This window comes from Urocampus carinirostris, chromosome 5 (genome assembly GCF_059441175.1).
Source record: "Urocampus carinirostris isolate Australia breed hairy pipefish chromosome 5, RoL_Ucar_1.0, whole genome shotgun sequence".
Classification (NCBI taxonomy): Eukaryota; Metazoa; Chordata; class Actinopteri; order Syngnathiformes; family Syngnathidae; genus Urocampus; species Urocampus carinirostris.
This window is the reverse complement of record NC_142353.1, coordinates 19,832,181-19,855,511: the sequence shown is the minus strand read 5'-3', so window position 1 is coordinate 19,855,511 and position 23,331 is coordinate 19,832,181. Positions and strand designations below refer to the sequence as shown.

At 36.8% G+C, this 23,331-nt stretch overlaps 1 protein-coding gene across 2 annotated transcripts; it reads right to left on the bottom strand.

Annotated features, from left to right (window-relative positions):
* Positions 1 to 61: 61 nt before the first annotated feature.
* On the bottom strand, positions 62 to 23,112 carry smarcad1a (SNF2 related chromatin remodeling ATPase with DExD box 1a). Of its 2 annotated transcripts, XM_088336093.1 has the most exons (26): positions 23,050 to 23,112; positions 22,680 to 22,882; positions 21,367 to 21,478; positions 21,179 to 21,299; positions 20,735 to 20,801; positions 20,545 to 20,630; positions 18,856 to 18,916; positions 18,532 to 18,620; positions 17,983 to 18,114; positions 17,059 to 17,137; positions 16,371 to 16,981; positions 13,760 to 13,956; positions 13,570 to 13,660; positions 11,534 to 11,633; positions 10,488 to 10,547; positions 10,269 to 10,344; positions 10,060 to 10,195; positions 9,626 to 9,757; positions 9,409 to 9,504; positions 8,345 to 8,462; positions 7,015 to 7,130; positions 4,863 to 5,051; positions 3,551 to 3,669; positions 3,290 to 3,472; positions 2,681 to 2,790; positions 62 to 475 (listed from the first exon to the last, which is right to left on the bottom strand). In XM_088336093.1, exons 2-26 carry the CDS (start codon positions 22,765 to 22,767, stop codon positions 414 to 416), a joined length of 3,231 nt encoding a protein of 1,076 aa, XP_088192219.1. In that variant the 5' UTR covers positions 22,768 to 22,882; positions 23,050 to 23,112; the 3' UTR covers positions 62 to 413. The 2 variants fall into 2 exon arrangements, with proteins under 2 accessions (XP_088192219.1, XP_088192220.1); XM_088336094.1 differs by lacking the exon at positions 21,367 to 21,478 and having other exon boundaries at positions 22,680 to 23,095.
* Positions 23,113 to 23,331: the final 219 nt, after the last annotated feature.

Genomic DNA, 23,331 nt, shown 5'->3' with positions numbered 1-23,331 from the left:
ACAAGGCTGTATTGTTTAATATTATTGTGGGATTTTTTTTAGGGTTTTATTCAAATCCTAACAAAGTTGCAATCGAATTACATCAAATTCCTTTGTTTTTGCAAACAATACTCCAAATTACTTTCTATTATAATAAATAGGTTAATAACCGAGGAGAGGGTGGAATCACAATGTGTGCAAGAAGGAAGTTTACGTATATAAAAACACTAAAGCTTGCTTAAGTTTATGTGCTTATTCGGTAAAACAACCTGACCTTGTGAGCACCGGAATAATGTTTGATTGAAGGATGACAGTAATAAATTAGTTAAGCTTAGGTGAAAAACACCAAGGAAACTAAAAAACAAAATACTGCCCAGGATCCACCAATTAACTGAAATTTCCATCTTAACTATGGAGTTCTATGTGGTCGAATGTCAAAATCCTAGTGATTCTTTTAGCAATGTTGCAATGTCTTCAGGTATGTTCCCTTCATCACCTGAAATAAAAACAGAAACATTGGTACCTTCTATCAGGGGTGGGGGAGGTTTTTCAGTCTTTGGCAGCATTTGGATAAAATTGGAAAAAAAAAAAAAAAAATATATATATTTACTGTAAATTTCGGACTACAGAGGACATGCTCAAATTTAAGTCAGGCTACAGGCTTAAAATAACATAAAAACAAACTCATTCACGTCCATTTCTTACATTTTAAGCCTGGCGCACACCAAGCACTACCCACATGGGGAATTTGGCGTTGGTGCCTTTGGCTGCAGAACAAAAAAAGGAACTGTTTTCAACTGTGTCATTTTCACTTCTGCTTAGAGTTGTTTACAGCACGTGTTTTTGCATCATGTGACCATTCAAGATCGTATTTACAAAGACAAGCACATAATTACTACTGTGCCGAAAAAAAAAAACAATGAGGGTTGTGTCGCGTTAAATGTGAGCCCTATATTTCTAAATAGCAACGGTTCTGAGGAGAATAGTGCTAGATTGCAAAACAGACGTTTCTTTCTGTGTTTTTGTGTCATTAATGTTTCCGCTGTAATAGACCACATCGCATTTAATTGTCATCGTACCCAGAGGACTAAAGTAAACATAAGCGACCAGACATGGAAGCAGTTGGTACGAAAAGTGTAGCGATTTAGACTGATAACCTCTACTGCATTTTTAATTCACTTGATATGTTGGTGAAAATGTGCGTTGTGGAAAAGAGCAGCTCGCTGTTTTCCTCACTGCCGTGCACACTTGAGGAATTTGGCAAACAAGCGCCGAAATGATCACGCTTGACACTCAAAACCAGGAAGAATAAAAATAAGGGGCAATATTTAAAAACAGAAAAAAAAAATAAATAAGCAGCTTGTAGTCCGGAATTTACAGTATTTGATTTTCATTGTATCTGCCAATATTCTGAGATCCAAAAACATCAGTAACACATAAAAAATAATGAAAAATAATATAGACCTATCCAATTTTTATACAATTAGTTTTTTGTCTTGTAATAAACCAATGTATTAAATTACTTTTGAAGTAGGGCTGCACAAATTTGGATAACCTAATTGCGATTTTACATAACAATATTGAAATTTCGATGCGATTCTATATTTTAAAAGAAAGAGCATTTTCTGTGCTCCTTTCTTGTGAGAACTTAATCATAGGGAGCAGCGTTTCTTATAGAATTTTGTGAGACCCCAGCAGAGAGCCTGATTTGGCCCAGTTTCGCACAGACCCTAGCTCTAGAGTAGTGCGAGGAATCAAATGGACTGAACTATTTTAAAGCAGTAGAGTATTTCAGATTTTTTTTTGTTTCATTGTTTTTTTTTTCTATTAGGTGTTTTTCATTATATCTAAGCCTATCCACTCCTTTATTAGGGAAAATAGTTTTTAAAATGCTATATATTCTGGGGGTGCTTGTATTTAGTCTAGGGGTGCTTAAGCACCCCCAATAACGGACTGGTTATGCCTGTGGGTAAAAAAAAAACCCTATAGATTTAGAGATAACGCCATGTGGGTGCACCATTCAGCTATGGCGCGTAGGAGCCAGGGTACATAGCAGGACAGGAGCGAAAAAAAAAATAAAACAGGTTTATCATGCAATCAACCAATTGACTGAAAAAAAACAAGGAGAGGCCAAAGCAGCAGCACATTGGGATAATTCGTATAATGGCAACTCTAGCACCACATAGCCCCCAACCCCTACACAGTAGACGCAGAAGCTGGGGCAGCGAATCCAAAATCGTGTTATCAAACTAAAAACCCAAATCGCCAGTGAGAGGACCGAAAAAAAGAGAAAATTAGAACGCCAGCGCATTTGCTCTATTGTATAGCGATTTTCGGGTTGGCAAAACACTCCTTTCAATCAAATAACAAACTATAAATCCTCAAAAAAACGCAGTGTTTTACGATTACACAATCGCATCATGTCACATCGCGATACCGATTAGATTTCGGTTAATCGTGCAGTCCTATTTTGAAACACTTATAATTAAAGCAAATTAATATACTATGTCCCTTTTCAGAAGCACAACATTTTAGGAAATGTATTGATACCTCAAAATGCACTAGGTCTGTCTACCTCTAATTTTTTTGCATACAATTTGATAAATATCTATACACATAAAATTAATAAATGTTTGTGCACCCTTGTCTTATATAAAACCTAAAGTGTGCAGTCTGTGTGCGTAAGTGTATGAGAACTTACTTTGCTCAGCAGTTGTCATGTCTTGCTCCAATTTAAGTTTCTTCAGCCCCAGCCGCAATATGCTGTCTTCAATGCTATCTTTACTGATCAACTTAATGACTTGAACTGTCCTAAAACACAAACCAGGAAAAGGGTGTCATTAAATTCACTCCAACATTCCGAACTCCACTATGCAATTGTAGAAGACATGCCAAAACAATAGAATGTGTTAGCTGGTTTATTTTAGAGAATGCAGTTATACACCTGAACCAACTCACTCACCAAATTATACAAACTCAAGTGTGACCTTAATTTTTATTTTTTTTATTTTTGCCTTAATCGTCATACTGCTTTGAAATGAATAACAAAAATACAAAATAAAAGTTTTCGCATTGCATGGGCAATATGATTAGTATCTTCGACATGACCGCTTAAGATAATGAGCTTGATCATGAGTTTTTTTTAGCCATTTTCCAGATAAAATAATCCTAAAACCGTTGTGGTGCTCCCAAAAGGCAAGACAAACTTGATTCAGTTATAAGTCCTCCTCTTCAAATGAATTTGTTAATCCATTATTTATTAAACAATTTATTGACCTGCCTAATATGCTACAGACTGTTGGGCACGTACTTTGTCTGCCCCAAACGGTGACAGCGGTCCTCTGCCTGCTTGTCGTTGTACGGGTTCCAGTCGATGTCATGCAAGATGACCACGTTAGCAGACGTGAGGTTAATGCCAAGACCTCCGGCGCGGGTTGAAAGAAGGAACAAAAACACATCAGTGTCATTGTTGAACCGGTCAATGAGCCCAATTCTGCAAGGAAGGACGAGAGGAGCCAATATTTATTCAACACCTTCTTCACAAATTTCATCAAATGTATCTTTAGCTGACCGGTCTGCTATTGGTGTGGAGCCGTCCAGTCTAACATAACGATGCTCGAGGTGTTTCATCAGGACTTCTACGATGTCCAGCATCATGGTGAACTGACTAAATAGAACAACTCTGTCTCCCTGTATAAGGAGACAAAAAAATCTGATCTAAAAAACAGATAAGTACACGTGTCAAACACAAAAGACTGGAAGAATTACCGTAGATTGGTCGAGAAATGACAATGGACTATGTACAAGGGCTAATGACATATTCCATGTAAAATTTAGGTATGAGCGTCAACTTCATGTATTATTTAAGGTGGGCTGCATCGTTCAAAGGTGTCCTTAGAAGTCAGAAGTCAAATATTTTCTCCAGTAAGTATGTGTTAACAATGGCCAACTGAGTTCAAAAAGCCTTTTTGCACTGTGCCTATCTGTTTTTTTATTATTCAGATTGAGCAGTGCAAAAACTACAAGTTATTTAGCTGTCATTATAACCGGCTTCTTGACTCAAAGTAAAATACACCTGTGCTTGAGTTATATGGACTTTAGGTCTCTCAACAGTTTTACTGTATTTTATGTTTATCCGAGTGGATTTTTTAAAGCAACCAAACTCATTTTTTGTTGTTTCATAGGATTATACACTTTATATTAGAATTAGCAATATGCCAGTTAGGTATTTACCATTTATGTTGTACCTCTTTTAGAATTTTCATTTCATTGCCAACGGTTACACGTTTCCAGTTTTTGGCCGCACCTTTTCATTTCAGTGCATTCTTAGCCATTATAGAAAACAATTTTTAGTCAAAAAATAAGAACTTTCTATTTCTGTGTGTTCAAACTCATTAATCAATGTTAGTAGCACTTGTAGTTACATTTTCAGTTTGGCACAAAAGTTCAGTGCGTTACCTTTCAAGAGACCAAAACCATCCATATTCTCCAAAAGTTCAAGAACAACATTTAATTTACTTTGAGTACGTCTTTGATTGGGATTTTAGGTGAATTTTAACAGGGATGCTTTAGACTTGCCACACCTGAGTAAATGCGAAGTGGCCTGTGCATATAGTCCGTTGTATCACGTCTAGAAGTTCCCCCCGGATAAAAATTCGAGAGTGACTTATAAGTGATTGTGTTCAGATTTTCAGTAAATTTTGGAACACCCCAAAATTCAGTGAGTCGGCTTTATTGGCAGATTAGCATAATATGTCACAGAAAGGAAGAACACAGCCTTTGCAATACAGCAACAATATAATGTAACATTAAACGGTTGGAATTATATGGAGTTTGGAATTAAATAAATAAATAAAATCTTTCTGGAATTGACTGCATCGAACCTTTTCTTTGAGTGACGCCAGTTTCTCTGTGAGCCAATGGAACTTCCCGGAGTCGAGGAGCAGATTGTTGTCTAGCTGGAAGGAGCTAATGGACCCATACTGCTTACACAAACGATGTAGCTCAAAATCAGACATAACTTCCATGTCCTCCTGTATTAAAGATGCATTTGCATCGCAATGTGTCGGCTCCTGACAAAGGAATAAAAACTGTTGATTTTTTTTTGTTTGGTCGACAGCAATAGTTTTGAAAAAAAAAACAAAAAAAAAACAAAAAACATGTTATTTCCCCCGGGCTTAATCTCAGTTCAAATTGTACCTACATCAACAATCTTGTGTTAGAATTTAGGAGTATTTCACTGCATATATACCGTTAAATTCAGACTATAAGCTGCAACTTTTGTCCCAAGCTTTCAACCCAGCGGCTTATGCAATGACGCGGCTACTTTATGCATTTTTTCCTGACAGCCGCCAGGGGCGCCCTAGTAGTAAAGGTAAGAGTGAGACAGGTGGAATATATGTGTAGAGGAAGACGAGAGTTTAATGTACTTCGCGCTTTGTGCACGAATAAAACTAGCATGAACAGAACCCTCATCATGGAAAAGGTGTCAATCGGCTTGCTACCACATTGGGGATAATTTTATGAGTCTGTCCATTTGTAAAAGGAAACAAGGTGGCCAAACGAATGGATTACAAAAAGTCCAACAAAAAGTCGATGTTTAAGACAGATTCCTATTCATCCGTAAGCATTTTCATGTGTTTTGAAGTAAATATTTTGCACGGTTGGATTCTATGGATTGTCCTTGATGTAACGAAGACATTTTTGGGGACATTCATAGAAGTTGAAGACGGCCAGGGGACGACGTACTGGTGAATTAACCCGGCTATATAGTTTTCGGGTGTCTTGTTTCAGACTGATCGTGAAGTTTTTTCTGATGAGTACATTTTGAAATGGTCCTCATATCTTTAATCCCAAGAGTTTAAACTGTCCAATGATATCCGGCATGCCGTACTTAATAACTGCTAACAATTGTCTGTCCCCGTGTGCCCTGCGATTGGCTGGCAACCAGTTCAGGGTGTCCCCTTCCCACTGCCCGATGATTGTTGGGATGGGCTCCAGCACCCCCGCGACCCTACTGAGGATAAGCGGTGCAGCTAATGAGATGAGATCGTACAGACACTTATTTGTTTATCAAAAGCCTCAGAACATCAAGGGGTTAGGATACCGTATATAATTGAAACGCTTTATGTGTACAGTCTTTCTTTTTAAATACCTCATGTTTCAATGTAGGCACATGCGGCCTATGTATGAACAAAATATTTTTTCCTTTAAAAATGTACTGGGTACAGCTTTTCAGGTGTGTTCTACAGTCAGAATTTTACGGTATTTAAAATTGTCTGAATTTTCCAGTTATTATTTTTAAAACAAAAATTCTTATTCTTATAGTCACATCATTATTATTTTATCATGATAATCATTTTGTGGCAATTGATGCATCTTATTAGCCATGTATTTGAATGAAGCCATTTACTTGACGTTTCAATGTTCCATTAATTCAGAGATTCTAAAGTTCATTTTATGTTTTGATATAATGTTGTGGGAAACAGCCTTAGTTATATCATATAACATGCAAGATACGCAGTCCTAACAAAGGTATGCTGTAAAACTGACTTGATTTGGAAAATTCCACTTTACTGAAGATTTCTTCTTGTCAAAACACGCCTATGTCTTATAAAAATATGTGCAGTTTTTCGATGCATTTTTCTCAAAGGACAACGCATTTGTTACAAGCCTGGAATATATTCTGTCTTTTTTTTCTTTCTTAAATTTGTTTTATTGGAATAAAAAAACCTCAACGGAACATCTCGGATATAGAATGGAACAACCAGGGGACGAAAAGAAATCTCATTCACACTTGTAACTTAAAATAACAAAACCCCAATCATTATGATAAACACAGTAAGGCAATGTCTAAAAAAATAAAAATAAGCCACTTAAAACAGCTTGGCAAACCCAAAACAACTATTTGATTACTTGCCCAGTCCCAGTCAGCCAAAACAGGCTTACTTAGCAGATGTGCAGTAAATCAAATCACATTTATTTGTAAAGCACTTTTCAAGCAATAAATTGCCACTCAAAGTGCTGTTAAGGTACCTTTAGCATGAGTTTGCTCATGGCTTTCAGCTTCTCTGCAGTGTAGTACTGTCGATGAAGTAGAGGGTGGTTTGCCATCTTTCTTAACTGCATCATTACATTACACAGTTCACGTTCTGCAGTACAGTACAAGAAAAAAGTCTCACTACACATCAACATTTAGAAAATAAAGGCTGATAGGAATTTAATTCCAAAATGTTATTTTAGCCAATCGCCAGAACTGTTCAAGTTCAGATTATTACGTTTCTTTATGAGTGGTGAATATTAATTCAAAATAACACTTTTTTTTCTTCATGAACAACAACTTAAACTTTTAAAGGTGAGGTGCATCGTTTGAAGTGTCTTCAAAATGTTGAAAGTGGAATATTTTATCTAATAAGTATGTTTTAACGATGTACAGCTGATTTCAAAGATCCCTTATAATTGTATTACCACCACGCCTACCTGCTTTTATCTTACTTTTAGCAAAACTGTTCGGAGCAGAACACATTAGGTAGGAAGTAGTGGGCTGGGAGGAATATAGAGTAACTTCATGCCTGTCCCTGGGTGTTATTTTGTGTTTCTATTTGTTATTGGAGAATGAAACTGGTGAAGGTAAGAAAAGGCCCATTTAAAGTACAGTCCAATTGACAACTCAAAGAAAAATGATAAAAGAAGAGTTTATTTGAGAGTGTCTTAGAAACGCACATAATTGCATTGGCAACATAAGGAGCTTGATAGAGCTGTAGTGATGACACAAGCCAGGAGATGGCGGCCACGGGTAAAACTAGTTTCAAAACAGCTCCTTTAAAGTTTCTACATTAATAGCTAACAATATACAACTATATTAGAAGGGAGTATTAATTAAGACCATTCGTGCACAACACCCTTTAAAATATTAATAGATTCATGTTGTATTAAGTTATATTTTGTTTTAGAAAATGTTCTAACAGCTAAAGTTCTTTGTTTTTTTCCTATACAACTTTTGCAATAATTTTGCAAATTAAATTTTTACTCTTCTGGGAACCCAAGCATTAACACACACATATACTCATGTTTGTGACCTTCTTAGGACCATTTTCAGGATTTTCATAATCTTTTCAGATAATCTGGATGGTCCTAATGTGGCCAGACGACGTTTTTTTTTGTTTTTTTTTAAATTACCTGACATATGAGTTAGTCTAATTTAAACCTATGAATGGGATTAAAGGTTATGCAATCGCATTTGATGGTTAAAGGTAAGCTAAAGGGGCAAGGAAATGCATGTCAATGGAATGTCTGAACAAGTATAGAAAAATAAATCTGTGTGTGCGTCCATGTGCGTGCGTGCGTGCATGCATGCAAAGCGTACTCTTTTCAGTGGTGGACTCCTTTAATTTTTGGACGAGTGCCTGGTATAGAACTTTCTGCTTTTCACTCATGGGGCAAAACTCTATCTTCTCTTCTTTATCAGGCAATTGTTGAAGGACCTGAGAATGGCACAAATATATATTTAATACTGACAACTCCAAGTCAATTCTCTCCATTTTGATCCTAAAAAGTGTGGTGTGTAGTTAGTGATATCTAGCAGTGAAAACAGACTCCAACAGATATGAGTCAAGGATTAACATTAGACGTAAGATCAGTGGAACAAAAATCCTGCCCAAACTTACCAGGCCTGCAGGTATATAAGCCCAAACTGGCCCCGATTAACTTGATTTGAGGGGCTGAGCCTAAAGTAAACCAGAAGCTTAACTTTGGCGCCGAAGTAAACCCGAAGTATGCGTTTCGGCACCTAAGTGCGTGCATCGGCTGAGGTACACAGCTTTGGGTTTACTTCACCCAGTCATTAAAATCAATTGTTTGCTTTAAAATGCAGCTCCAAAATATACACAACAAAATGGCAAAGAAAAAGAAAATCTGATTCTGCAGATTACAAGATGTAAATAGTGAAATATTTGACCGAAAAACAGGAAGAAAGTTTGTTAAACCTGTAAGCTCTTGGCGAGAAGAGTAAATGACTTCTGAGGTAAGTGACATAGAGGTGGAAAGAGGAAGCAGCGCATATTCTACTGTGACAACAGGGATGACAATTTTTTTTAATTTTGTGATTTGGATTTCAACTGATGGGTTGATAAGCATGCTCTTTATGATAGAATTATATGAATAATATATCTTTGGTACTGAAGTGCGCATTTCAGCAGCTTCATTCGCCTACCGTCCATCAAAACATTCTCCAATTGCTTTCTTTAATAAACTTTTAAAATGATCCTGTCTTGATGTGTCAGGCTTATACTGCTTGCACAACTGTTTTAAAGTAATGAAAAGAAACAATTTCCTCCCGGAGAATTGTCAAAATATACGGATGGATGATACATTTCTACTTGAGATCATTGGAAGAACTACGATCAAACATCTAAAAAAAAAGCTAATTACCTCATTCTTAACCCGCCGAAGGATGAAAGGTTTCATGATTCGTTTGGCCTGAGAAATGCGCTCTCTCTCAAATTGACTCTGCTCTTCTTGGGACTTCTACAAAACCAAAACCAGAAGAAGTATAAATTGCTACTTTCAGATCACAGGATATTTTACAGTATATACGGTTAGTTGCAATGATTATATTTTTTATTTTGGTTTATCAAAATGGAATTACCATCGAGAACATCTTTGACATTCGAGTTGTGGAACTGGAGAACATGGACGGCATGATGAAGTTGAGGAGTGAGATCAGCTCCAGGAGGTTGTTTTGCAATGGAGTACCAGTGAGAAGCAGGCGATGTTTTGCCTGAAAGGACCACAAAAGGTTTTTCAAAAACCTAAGGCTCTGACAATAAAACATGTGTGCCTCTAAATGTGAGGGGAATTGTTTTTTGAACATGTAAACATAAATACTTATGACTTATTAAAGACCGCCATACATATTAAAAAGAGGCAAGAGCTGTGGCCTAGAGATAAACTAGATGGTGCGACAGTACATGCCCTGTTCAGCTCTGTAGCAATAGGAACCAATTGGACTGTTTAAACAAAATTAAGCTTGAGGAAAATGTTTTGTGCTTGCAGAAAGTTAAATTTAGCCCAAGTACTCACATTAATCGACATGAGGTGGCGATAGCGCAAAGAGTTCATACTCTTCAGCATGTGACCCTCGTCGAAGATAGCGTACACAAGACGTATCTTACGGAAGAGACTGCGGTCATTGTTGTTCCCAATGGCAAGGTTGTACCTTTAAAAGGGGGAAACAGAAATGGGGAGTGAAGCGTGTATGAATATAAGTCTCAGTGAATCAACACACTCACGTGGTGACAAGGACGTTAAATTCAATGACTTCATTGAGGATGTCGTACTTAAGGAACTGCCGATCTTCCACAGATCCTGTACACAAAACAGAGGTGGGATAAAGCATACATTCAGAAAACATCAACGGAAGATCCTAAAAGATTCTTAACACTTCACAAAGGAGTATAAAACAATTGTCAATGAAAATGATTCACAAATGAAAGTTTCAACTATCTTACCAGCATAAACTAAAACTTTAAGACTGGGACACCACATTTGAAGCTCTCTGACCCAGTTATCTGTAAAACAACACAACGGAAAATTTCAGCTTTATGTGTAAACATTAAATAATATCTAGACCAGTGGTCTGAGCTTTTTCAAGAGGAGAGCTACATTTTGTTTCTAATCCGGGCAAAGGGCATCTAGTTTAGTATGCATTTCTAAAATAGCAACCAAGCTTGCTTAATAGCTAAAAAGGTAGCTTTATAGTTGGCAAGAAAGGTGAAAGGGTGAAAAACTAAAATGAATCTAGCTAGCTAGCTAAAAGAGTATAAAGGCCATTTAAATAGCCAGATAAAAAGCTAAAACCAAAGCTAGATAGCTAGCTAGAAAGGAGGCCAAAATCTAGCTTAATAACTAACAACAAAAAAATAATATTAGCTAAATAGCACTCAAAAATGTAAAAAGCTAGTTAGATAGCTTGCTAAATAGCAAAAAACTGCACACTTTTTGCTCATTTACTATATAAAACCAATAAATTGGAATTTAGTTTGTTGTATTTCCTGTAAAAAAACAAAAAAATAAAAAGATGAATAAATCAAATCTCTATTACACGAATAAATTCTCATTTTACTCTCTTAGTTGCTTAAAACTAATCTTCAATACTTGAAGAGATTGTTTTGACCATGAAGCCCATTAACTGGGAATTGATTTATTTGGATTTCTAAAATAACAACTTATCATGTTATTACTATGCTGTTACTATGTTTCTGCCAGGTTTATGTTTAAAAAAATAATCTTAAATAGACTCAGTTAACTAATAAAAAAATATGTTTATCTTATTATAAAATCACAATGACCTAGCACTTGTGAGCTATTTTCTGGTCCGCAAGCACCTCAACTATCCTTAGGGAGCACCCTGGTGCCTGCGGGCATCATGTTTGAGACCCCTGCTCTAGACCGATTTTGCACTTAGTGCAACCTTGATGAACAAAATAAAATCAACACAGATGTAAAACTTTGCCATAATAAAGCAAATAATTTTTCAGAGTGATATTTATTTTACCGAGTGTTGAGGCAGGAACAATGATGAGATGTGGACCCTCTACTCCAATTTCAAATAAATGGGCCAAAAGGGCAATCGCCTGGATGGTTTTTCCCAAACCCTGATATTAAGCAGGCAGAAAAAAACAACAAGTGTCACTATGAGATGATGAAACATTCTAAATGGCTTAAAATTATAAACACCATCTATAAAAACATTTTTGTTAGAAATATTGAGTGCAATTTTTCCCATTGGTAGGACAACCTTATGCTTTACACAACTCAGAGTGGACGTTTAGACTATGTGACAATCTTACAATGCAAACAGTTGAGTGCCGAATAATTCAACCCCCCCTCAGTAGATGCGTGTTTTAACAAGTTTGACATCAATTTTTTTATCCTTCTAATAATCCCATTAAAAATGACACTAAATAGAGGAATACAGCTTAAATTACAACAAAATTATAGGGCTTTTCTGTGATTTCTTCGTTGACAAAATTACTGAACCTCATAGGCATGTAAAACGTTAGTACTTAATATACAGTAAGATCCTATTGCAACAATAACATCCTTTCAATAAAAATAGCTTGACACAAGTTTTGTGCAATGATCTGCAGGTATCTAAAGCAAATTGTTATGAGCAGATACCTCTAGTTTATTGACATGGTTTGCATGGTGCAACATCTAATTCAAGGCTGATCAGAGGTCTTAACAGACAAAAAAGGCCATGTGTTACAATCCTTCCAAATCTGAAAAAAATACTGCTTATTAGGGTTCTGTTTATATTTACAGGTGTTTCCTCAGCTGTTTGACAAAACTTTGTGAAAACCTTTGTAACTGAACTAACAAAAAGATCAAAGCAGCACCGCCGCAAGCGGCAGGCTTTCCAGCAGCTCCGCGTTATTTTTTGTGATTTATTGTTTTAAGTGTCTGCTTCTATCTTCTGTGTTTTTGTCCCGTTTCACAAATACACTTTGGACTACTTTCTATCCTATCGTTATGGGTTTTAACGCACAAAAATGCGTTTATTCGAGGAATCAACACCTTGCCCTGAAGAATTCTCGTGGCGGCGTGATGAGGGGGCCCTATCGTGAATAGAGAGCCGGAGCTAGCTAAGCAGCTAGCGGCGTTATAAGTCTTCGGTACCATCCGTAATCATGGTAAATGTGAACTCTCTACCAAATAAGACCGACAAACTGACTGTGCTGGTGAAGAACATCAAAGTGCACAGGGAGTGCAGTTTGCTGTGTTTTACGGAAACGTGGCTCACGTCTAACATCCCGGACACTAATGTGTAGCTACCCGGAGCCATCCAGCTTCAGCGCTGTTAGACAGAGACACAAAAGCCTGCGGGAAGCGGAGAGGAGGTGGACTCGCTAACACGAGGTGGTGTATTCCTGGGACATCGAACTTTTGGGTATGTCGAACTTTTGGACTAGCGTATGATGTCATCCACTCCGCCATGGCTAAACTACAACAAAGCACCCCGAAGGCATCCTGTTAATCTGTTAATAAACCAAAGAGACTGCTGGAAGTGTGAATTTCCATACGGGGATGAATAAAGTATCTATCTTTCTAACATTTTAATTTTTTGTCAATGAGGTAATCAAACAAAGGCCATTAATTGGAACATTGTCAAAAATATTTGCGTCATTTTATTTTAATTTGTCAATTTGACGTGCCATAATTGAATGTGATTAAAAATAAGATGGAAAAATAAATGTCAAACTTCTAAAAACGCCCACTGTGGAGGTTGAATAATTTAGAACACAATTCGAAACTAATTAGGCACTAAACTAAGTACTGCTTTTGACAGCTCCAAGTGTCATTGGCATTTATATCATTAAACTCTATTGGCAGCTATAAATGTAGACGCAGTAAATAAGTTAATGTCCTTTATTTGAAACAGACGAAATTGTGACAGAAATTGCCTAATTGCATCTTTGGGTACCTAGCATTAGACAAGTTCGTGAAAACCCCAGGAGGTACTCATCAGTTTTAAAAATGAACTATTTTCAATATGCTATAAATCCAATGTATAAAATTGAATTGTCTTACCATCTCATCAGCAAGGATACCGCTCAGTTCGTGCTCATGCAGCAGCAGCAACCATTTCAGACCAATAACCTGGTAAGGTTTTAACTCGAACCTGAAAGATAAATAAAATTCACGTCGGGAACAACAATAATCAGCCTCCAACCCCCTAAAAAATCTAACTTTTAGTGCACCAAATTTAAATGCTACTCACTTGCTATTGAGAAGTTTGGGCTGTGGCATTGAGCCCACGCCATCTCCCTTCACTTGTGTGACCTGCTGAACCATCTTAGAGGAAATGGTCTCACATTTAGACATGAGTCCCCGTACAACCCTGCGTTCCTTTAGAACAGCTCTGCAGCCGAACAGCAGGTTCTCTGATAGGGATTTGTTGTTGTTCAGTTGGCTGGTCTTGAAATTGGAAGAGGAATAAAAGATTTCGAACAGTGAAATACCTTATTAAAAGTGTGTTACACAAAATTATAAATACAAGACAGATAAATGGATTGCGAGAACAAGTAACATGCTACTCATAAACAAGTGTGGGGTGCATCTTGGGCTACAACAACTATTAAACGATTAAATAGCTTATTAAAATAGTTGGTAACTCATCGATCATGTTGCCTGATTTATAAACCACTGAGCAGGTTAAATCAATGCAAATAAGTGCATTGGATCTCGTTGAGAAGTTCTAGGGTTGTAGTACCACTTTAATACGTCAGAAAGCATTTAAAATTAGTTTTTGTTGAACATTGCATCAATGCAAATAAAATAGGCATGAAACAGCCAAACACTACAAAGATAACAATTTTTAAGGGAACAAAAAGGGCTGCAGAAAGAGAAAATATATAAACAAATTAATGAAATATATAAAGTTAATATTAATAATGATATGATTATATCAAGATTCTTGAGCATATATCATTTCCATATTGGAAATGTTTATTATATTCTGATATTGAACAAAAAACATTTTCATTGACAAAATCTCGCTAACAATTGTTAGAGCTGCTCAAAGAAATAATACGGTTGTGTTACAATAGCAAAATGTTAGAGAACTCCGAAGCGAGCAAGCGGGATATGGTTTTGTCCATCACTTTAAAATTAAAAGGTAAAATGTTAAGCCAGAGTCCAAACAGATCTAAATTTCGAGCCAGAAATGTCAATTAACATTCGGATTGGACCAACAAACCTAGAATAATCTGTGGTCCGTGCAGCCCTTTGAGACTCCTTGTGATAAAGGGCTATACAAATATATGACTTGATAACATTTTGTGAAGTGAATTTATGTTTTTGAGATTTTTTTAGGGATAAAACTTTTGCTGCACATAAATTTAATTTATAGCTGCTTCTTCTTTTTTGTTCTGTATCTCAAGTCTAAATGTAATGTGATCTTTGGATGAGGTTGTAGGAAAAAAGTAACATACTTGCAGGTGTAAAGCATACATACAGATGCATTTTTGGTTTTAGTTAAGTTATTTGACAAACACTTTGATTATTTTATATTACAGAATACTCTTGACGCTTTTAACTAAAACAAGAAAGTTCGATCACATTACCCCGATTTTAGCTTAAGATGTGATTTTAAGGGTTTGTTGGTAACATATAACATTGTTTGATAATGCTACTACATCCATTGCAGCCAGGTCATCCTGGAAGGGGGATTGCCTCATGTGCGGTCCAGTCCCTTCTCAAGGTTTCTTCATTTTCCTCATGGTGAGGTTTCTTGAGTTTTTGCTTGCCCTTATGTAGGTTTAAGATCAGGAGATGATGCAACAATAGTCTGTAGTTTGCAATAATCTGTGGTCTGTGCAGCCCTTTGAGACTCCTTGTGATTAACGGTTATGCAAATAAACACGACTTGTTTTTTTTCACAATTTTTCTGTTCTTCCAACACTTCAACATTTGAATGTAAGGGAAAATCAAAATGTGTTTAAAAAAAAATCTGATTCATCAATTAATTCAAATATTAATTGATCAATTTAAAGACTATAAAAATTACCGTTAGTTGCAGCCCAAAGTGCATCTGCAAAAACTGCTGCATAAGCATTCATCCCCCTCTTTTATCATTGAATAGCTTGTGCCGGTTGACTGAAGGCTATACGGTTTTCATTTCAAGTTGCTACTGGTGATCTACCTTAAATTATGCAGATGCTATTCAAACAAATTTCAGAAAAGTATTCATTTCAGTAGTTAATTTAAAACTTAATCACAACACTTTCAGGCTCATTAAAACAAAAACAATCAAAACAAGAAAATAAAACAATTTTTGTTGAGTTTAGTAAATTACAGTAAAACAAATAAAAATGTTCATGGACATCTTGAGCTAAGAGTGAAACAGTATACCTTACATGTTGAGGTTTGCGATATTTATCAATAAAGGCAAAAAACAATCACTTACATATTTCGATCTGAATGGATAAAATGTGAATTTTAAACAGTAAATTCCACAATATTATCATAAATGAAGTTTTCCAGGTTCTTCTAGAATACTGTTATTAACTACCACGGGATGAAAGAGCCATAATGGACATTAACCCCACCCCCAAAAAGGGTTGGAGCCACAAATAATAAAAGCTTTAAAAAAACCTTTTAAGGATGGCAGCACATACTGTATATGTATATACCCATATTTTGGGAAAATGTTATGAATGTTTGTGTCATGTTTTTCCTCCTACAGAAACCGTATCATTTTCGATTAACAATTCAAAAAGAGCGCCAGGAAGCACTAAAAAAACGCATGCAGCTCCAGAGCTGCCTGTCGCTGATCCCAGGACTAGACATTTTAGGCATGATGCATGCAATTTAAACACAAAACATCTTACCAGATTGAACCAGTTTTTAAATGGTCGGAGCTCTATAATCACTTTGGCTTTTTTAACTGAACAGCCAGAGATGAGTCCTAGTTCATCGAGTGTTCCTTCCTCAAAAAACTTGAAGATCTCTTCTCTCACGCCTCCCGAATTTGAAAGTGTATCAATGCAATCATCTAGGCCACTGCTTTCCCCGTCATCGTCTTCATCATCAGAGTCAGAGCCGGAGCTCAGATGCTCTTTATTGGCACGGGCTTGATGTTTACGCTCCTCTGCTCGCTGCTTTGCCAGACTTGTCCCGCTGGGAAACATCTGGACGGGAGTAAACGAGGATGACGGTTTCTGTAATGAAGTCCTACTACTCTGTCCTGACAAGATAACATCTTTTGTAATCCAACAAGAAAGGTTGGAGTTAACATGTTGGCTTTCGTCTTCAGCTGAATAGTCGTCACTGTCCACTGTAGCGCTCGAACTGTTCTCAGTATCACTTCCTTGTAATAGGTCAGAATTCTTGTCAGGATATCCAGGAAGAGGATAACTGCTTTGCTCAGTATTTTGATCTTCACTATTGGCATGGTGGGATTTCTGTGGAATGCTTTCAGGAGAATAGACTAGAATGTCATCTGTGAGAAGAGCACAAAATATACATTAATAATGTATATATTTTTAAAAAGATGTATGAGAAGAATTGTGTCGGGACCTGGGTCAGAAAACATCAGTAAAGTATGTCGGGCTGCTCCGTCATCCCAATCGTGTTCCTGTAGCACCGAACGCAGCTCCTAGAAATCACACACACAAAAAACACACACCGTTTTTGGGATCTCATGCCATTTATATTGAAAGGCTAATTGATCACTTCCTGTACTTTAGAAATGTTGAGAAAAAGAACCTAAAACTAGTTGATTAAACTCTGAAAAGCTAAAATTGTCAAATCTGTCGGTGTGTGAATATTTATGCTGTAAAAATTCCATAAGAACAAAAGAAAACAAGAATGGAAAAACGTTTTTCCTCATAGGAAAATGATGCAGAGCTAAAAATTACGAGTCAGCGATATTACTCTATTTAAAGTGACAGAACAATATTTGGGGCGGCAGTGGCTCAGGAGGTAGAGCGTCGAAGTGTCTTTGGGTAAGACATTGAACCCCTAATACAGGTTAGCGCCTTACATGGCTGCACGGCCGCTATTGGGAAATGTGAAGCACAATGTAAAGCGCTTTGGGAAGTCTTGACTTGAAAAGCGCTATATAAATGCAGATCATTTCATTTCACATTTGATTGACATTACATTACCTTGTGTTTGAAAAGCACTGTACCAATAAAGCCGCCTTGCTCATGGCGACAAGCGCTTCATCAAATGGAATGATGGAACTTTTTTTTTTTTTTACAGCATGATAATAAAAGTTGGATTTGTTTAAGATGAAAATAGAAATGCAATAGATTGTTAATTTACATAAAAATAAAAGCCTGTAAGGTGAACAGTTTTATGATAGTAATATTGCAACCAAAAAGTGCACGGTAAAAATTGCCCTGTACCAGAAAAAAGTACTACAAAATCTGCACGAATTGGACTAATATTCTGGAAAGACGGCAGTTTAACCTGAAAGCATTAACAATGTTTTTTCACCTCTTTTTTCTGATTTGGAAACTTCCTTTGCAATTTTCTGACTATTTCCTCCTGCTTCTCTAAAGTTGGTTCATCGTCACCACCCTGTCCATCACTGTTACATTCTTCAGCATTGTCTTCAGGCAGCGGAGACTATAAAGGGAAAAAAACAAAATACATGATCAGAATTAGATTTTAACAGTAAAAGTGAATGGAAAGGTTAGATCTTAAAATGTTCAAGCTAAATCTAAATTATATTCAACCAGGGGCACATTAAAATGTTTTTATGGATCAATTGTTTTGTTGAAATTATTTTCACAGCTTTTACATCTTACATGACAAAAGCTAAATGCCTATAATACTGAATCAAACTGTCATATCATTTTACCAAATCAAATCATTGAACTGTAAAAGACGCCATTTTTTAATCATACATTACCCTATGAACATTGTAAATATTGTTTACTATGTTATTATTAATGACAATGAAGTATTTCTAATTCTATGTATAAAAGTGTACATTTTTTGTTTCAGCCTTCTAATAAAAAGTCAGTTATCATAATATCTCACCACAGAATGCTTCTGTCGTTTGTTTGGTCGAGTATCGCCGCCCTCCAGTGAGCTTTCACTTTCCTCCTGCTTTCTCTTACTAGCATAGTCTGTAAGTGAAAAAACAAATAATAATAAAAGAAGCCCTAACATTTGTTGGTTGGCTGTTATTTTACGGATACTAATATCACAAAATACGCAAGTATTTGGAAATCAACTTTTGAAATACCGAATCACATCTGAGGCAGAATTTGTGCCACAAGCTTGGATGGCAACACCATTATGTTAAAGCTGAGTTAAGATTTTACAGTAATAATTTGATTGTAAGAAGAGATCTATTAATACCATTATTGTCAGAAATGAGCAGATAGTCTTCATCAGCTCCATCTTGAAATCTTCCAACAGTCTGTCAACACAAAAAAGCTGTAAAAATAATCACACAGTGGCTTTTTTTAAAGGGTTTGTAATTTTAGCAATGACAGCCTGAAAGTCCAAATGCTCTTACAGCCTCAGGTAAAAGCTTGTATTCCACTCAAGGGTGAATGTTGGCAAATGAGCCAATGTCACCCATTACTTTTGTCTTGAGATTAGGCCTGGGTGATAAACCGACAACAATAATTATTGTCATTTAATTTCAGTAAACATAAATTATTAAAATGTTTGATATTTGAAAATTAAACTACACCACCAGAACAGTGGTGAAAAGTTGGGGTGCTAATGCAATGAAAACGCAAATTCCAGACCAAGATTCAGGTGACAAAGAAAGTGACGGGGACCAGCCAATCATTACACAAGAATAGCGGTAGAGCGGCTCACACGGATTAAACGCATAAGGAGTACAACATAATCAAAATTAACAATAAAGATTGAAAGGATAGCATCCAGATACCCACTCAAATCATACTGAAAGTGTCATAGACGGCAAAGGCCCCACATCTCCAGTAGTTTGGGTCTATTTCAGCTACTTAAGAGTATGATATAAAAACAGAGCAACAACGTGCACTGCATACTATGTGTCCCGATAAAGACAGGCAAGAGAACAAACTTATCCTACCATTCAAAACATTATTGCCCGCTGAAACACGCTAAAAGGAAAACAATTTAGTCCCAAAGCACTGGGTCAGTGAATGTTGAGCCCAAGCAGCAACAAACGGCTAGCAAGCAAGGTGCTATACGTGTATCCATGCAAGCAGCTCCCCCTCTTTGAAAAAGCATTTAGTTTAGATAGAAACATCATGACCAGTCACAGAGCAGCATTAAAGCCTAAAACTGTGGACAATTTCATTATTTTTGCCCCATAACCTTTAAAACAGTTCCCGTTTTGTTTATTTATACCATTTTTGAAACCGAACATTTTCTTTTTTCTATTTTGTTAACATTGCCAGACACCTTAAGACTGCACAAAAGGGTTTGACATGTTGCTGAGTGTACATTAAAATGAGTGCATTTACGGTTACTTAATTTTCAGGGATTGCAGCTCTACATTGGACTACGTGCAATGTTCTGTGTTTTGATTACTTCATTTTGTTAACTTTTAAATTTGTTTAATGTTCTTCATATTTGTGAAATGCTTTGTAATAGTTTGACACGATGAGTCTTTGTCTGACATTAAAGTTTAAGCAGCATCTGATTTTGTCATTTTTCACTCAGGGAAGATATTAAGATGTAAAATGTGAAAGAAAAAAGATCTGATGATTATTGATCGTGATAACAATGTTTGTCATATTGCCCAGGGCGACTTTAATATACGTTTATTGTTCAGATGTAAAGGTGGCCTTGTGCCATGCATCATGTCATGAAGTCAATGGCTTATTTTGGGAGATTAACCTCAAAACTGCTACATCTGATTTGCTTACAGTTCTGTGCCTGTTTTTGCATATCATGCAAACCTCAATACCTTAAGAAACCTGTCGTACTCATTGGGCTGTACAGTAAGCGCAAGCAAAAGGCATTATTGTAAAATCCAACAATTACCAGGAGTTGATTTGAAAAATACAAGCCCTGTCCTCATAACGGTTGAGTTTCTCATCTCACCTCAGATAAATTATTATTTTGACAGGGCAATGTCTGTCCGCTCTCCAGCAGGCTGTTGACATCCTGCGCCGTCTTATTGACATGATCTGCATATGAAAAAGATAAAATTACAGATTTGAATAAGCTATTTTAAAGATTACTGTAAACAAGGGGGGGGGAAAAACTTGAATTGATGTTCAACTTGACATGCCTTCATCGTCGGAAATCAGCACACAAGTGGCCACTGCCCCATCCAGTGTGCTCGTGCTCCCAACAACCTGTGAATGAACCTTACTTTGAGACATTCTGTTTGTTCAAACATAAAAATTGATCATGACACCTACAGCCTTCTAACTGCTTGAGCATATGTGCTATAGTACGTGCCATTTTGAGCAGTTGCTGTGATGGGTTTAATTCTTTAAGTTGTGGGCAAACGTCAAAACAGCCAATAATGATTGCCGCCTATGTCAGTCTTCAGCCAAGACACTGTGTTTAATTTCATTAAACATTAACAACACTCATAGGACTGTCACAGATTGTTTTAAACAGACTGTAATAACTACTGAAAAAAAGGCCACAGAGTTCCAGTTTGAGATTTGAAATCAAACCACCCGTAGAGTGAAACAGCAATAGCTTCAAATATGTCATGACTCACCTCAGAGAGCTTTTGTCTTGACAGGTGAGGGAACATCTCCGCAAGTTTGTACTGTTTTTGCTTTTCATCATCTTCTTCACTATCACTGATTACATGAGTAGATGGTTTGACTGAAGGGTCCCTTTGTGCAAAATACGGAGAACGAAACTTAAAGTTACAGCAGGAAAAACAAGCAGTTTGTCTTGTACCTGGATATCCTTGTATAGGACACTTTTCTAAGGGGTTCTTCTTCATCTGTATCAAAAACGACCCCCTTGTCATAGGACTTTGGTGAATGGGGAGAGGTGGATTTCATTTGATCTGGTGGGACACATTGAGATAAATGTTCACTAGCAAGGTCTAATTGGAGTAACGTCGTTATAGTCTGGAGTACATTTCCAAAACTTCAAATCGTCTGCTCTCCGAATTTAACGAAGTAGTGTATATGGCATGTACATTGGTCATAATTTGTTGCAAAGTACTACATACATATCTGTCAACCTGTACATTTTTGCCGTACAAAGTACGTTTATTATGCATTTTAAGACGTGTACGACGTACAAGAAAATCTGTACGGAAAAAAGCAAATTTGTCAATTATGGGTACCATCCGGTATACACCGACTATGACGAAACGGCAAATCAATCAAGTCAAACGAGTTTGCCGCGGTAGCCTCCATCTCGGCATCGTTTTTTTGGTTTCAAATGAAGCGAGCCGTTTGATGCTACTGTGCGCATCAGTCTGCCGCCTCAGATTTCATGTGGTAGTTATGTAGTGAAAGGAAGTCCGTCTCTCTTTAGAGAACCGGCTTTTTCGGCTCAACTTATTAAAGAGAGCCGGCTCTCAAACGGCTCACTCGCTTTGATACATTATTTTATGAATCATTATTGTTGTATAAAGAAGTTAAGAAAAAAGGAAGTATAAAAGGAGAAAATGAAAAAAGAAAGTTTTGTGGTTATCCCTTTAATCAGTTTATTATCAACAATAATTTAATGCAGAAAATGAATGTATAATTTGAATAGGAAAATGTATTATTCTACTTAATTACATTTGCATGTATTTTTTCCTTCTACAATGAACGTCCAAGCTACTTAATTTTTGAACTTTTTTATAATAAACCTCATTCATGTCGAGCAACTCAATATTTCGCAACAAAATGTTAACAAACAATATTTATGATACAATGAAACACATGTACAATATAACATGTTAAACTACATAAATAAACACGTGTGGTGCAATATTATTTTGTAAGGGAAAATACATTTTGTAAGGGCATGGATCCGTGGAGGTTGACAGGTATGGTTGCACAATTCACTCCAAAAATCTCATTTCCAACACGATTTCATAATATTATCATGTCACAGATATAGCAACCAAAACTGAATGACCTACGGATTCTGAAGTCACACATTCCCACTACGTGTGTTAAGTATTTTTCAGATCGCACGAATGCTTCATGATAGCGCACATCTGGCCAAGATCTGTAAGTAAAGCTAGCCCAAACAATGCCCATTCTCACCTGGCGAGTTCTCCTTCTCAGACTCAGAATTCACTGTACGCGTAGACCCCTTTTCAAAACGAAAACGTTCCAAATTGAATTGGTCCATGTTGACAGGACTATCTCATCCCTGGTAAAGGGAAGGAAGGCTTTTGTCCGACTCCGGTTTGTAGCTAGTCTTTTCCTTGCTAGCCGGTAAGCGTGACTTTTCTTTCTCTTCTACCCTGCTTGACAGAAAAGAGGGTCGAGTGAAAAGAACCTGGGTCTTCGGTAGGCAGCACAAACTGCTAGTACACAATAGCGTGTTACATGCTGACTAAAATACTGGCGGAGTTTCGAAGCTCGAAGGCTATGTTACGAGAAGAGATAGCTTGGAGAGGCTAAAGATTACCGGTTTGCCGTTATGCAGCATGTGCGGTAGCGCGGTTCAGGCCTGCCATTGGCTCAAGAATGGGTGAGCGGGACCATGCTATGGGTCCTGGGATAGCCCAATAATATTACAGTTGACTACAATTGTCTTACAGTAACGCTGCATTCGTAAATTTCCTCTGATATTAATGCACTTGTAATGTTTAAACACGATTTTAAGATATACCTCTCAGATAGGACGCACTGTGTTAAATATGGTCACATTACATCTGAGCCCTTTAGTGTTACCTGTGGTGTTCCGCAG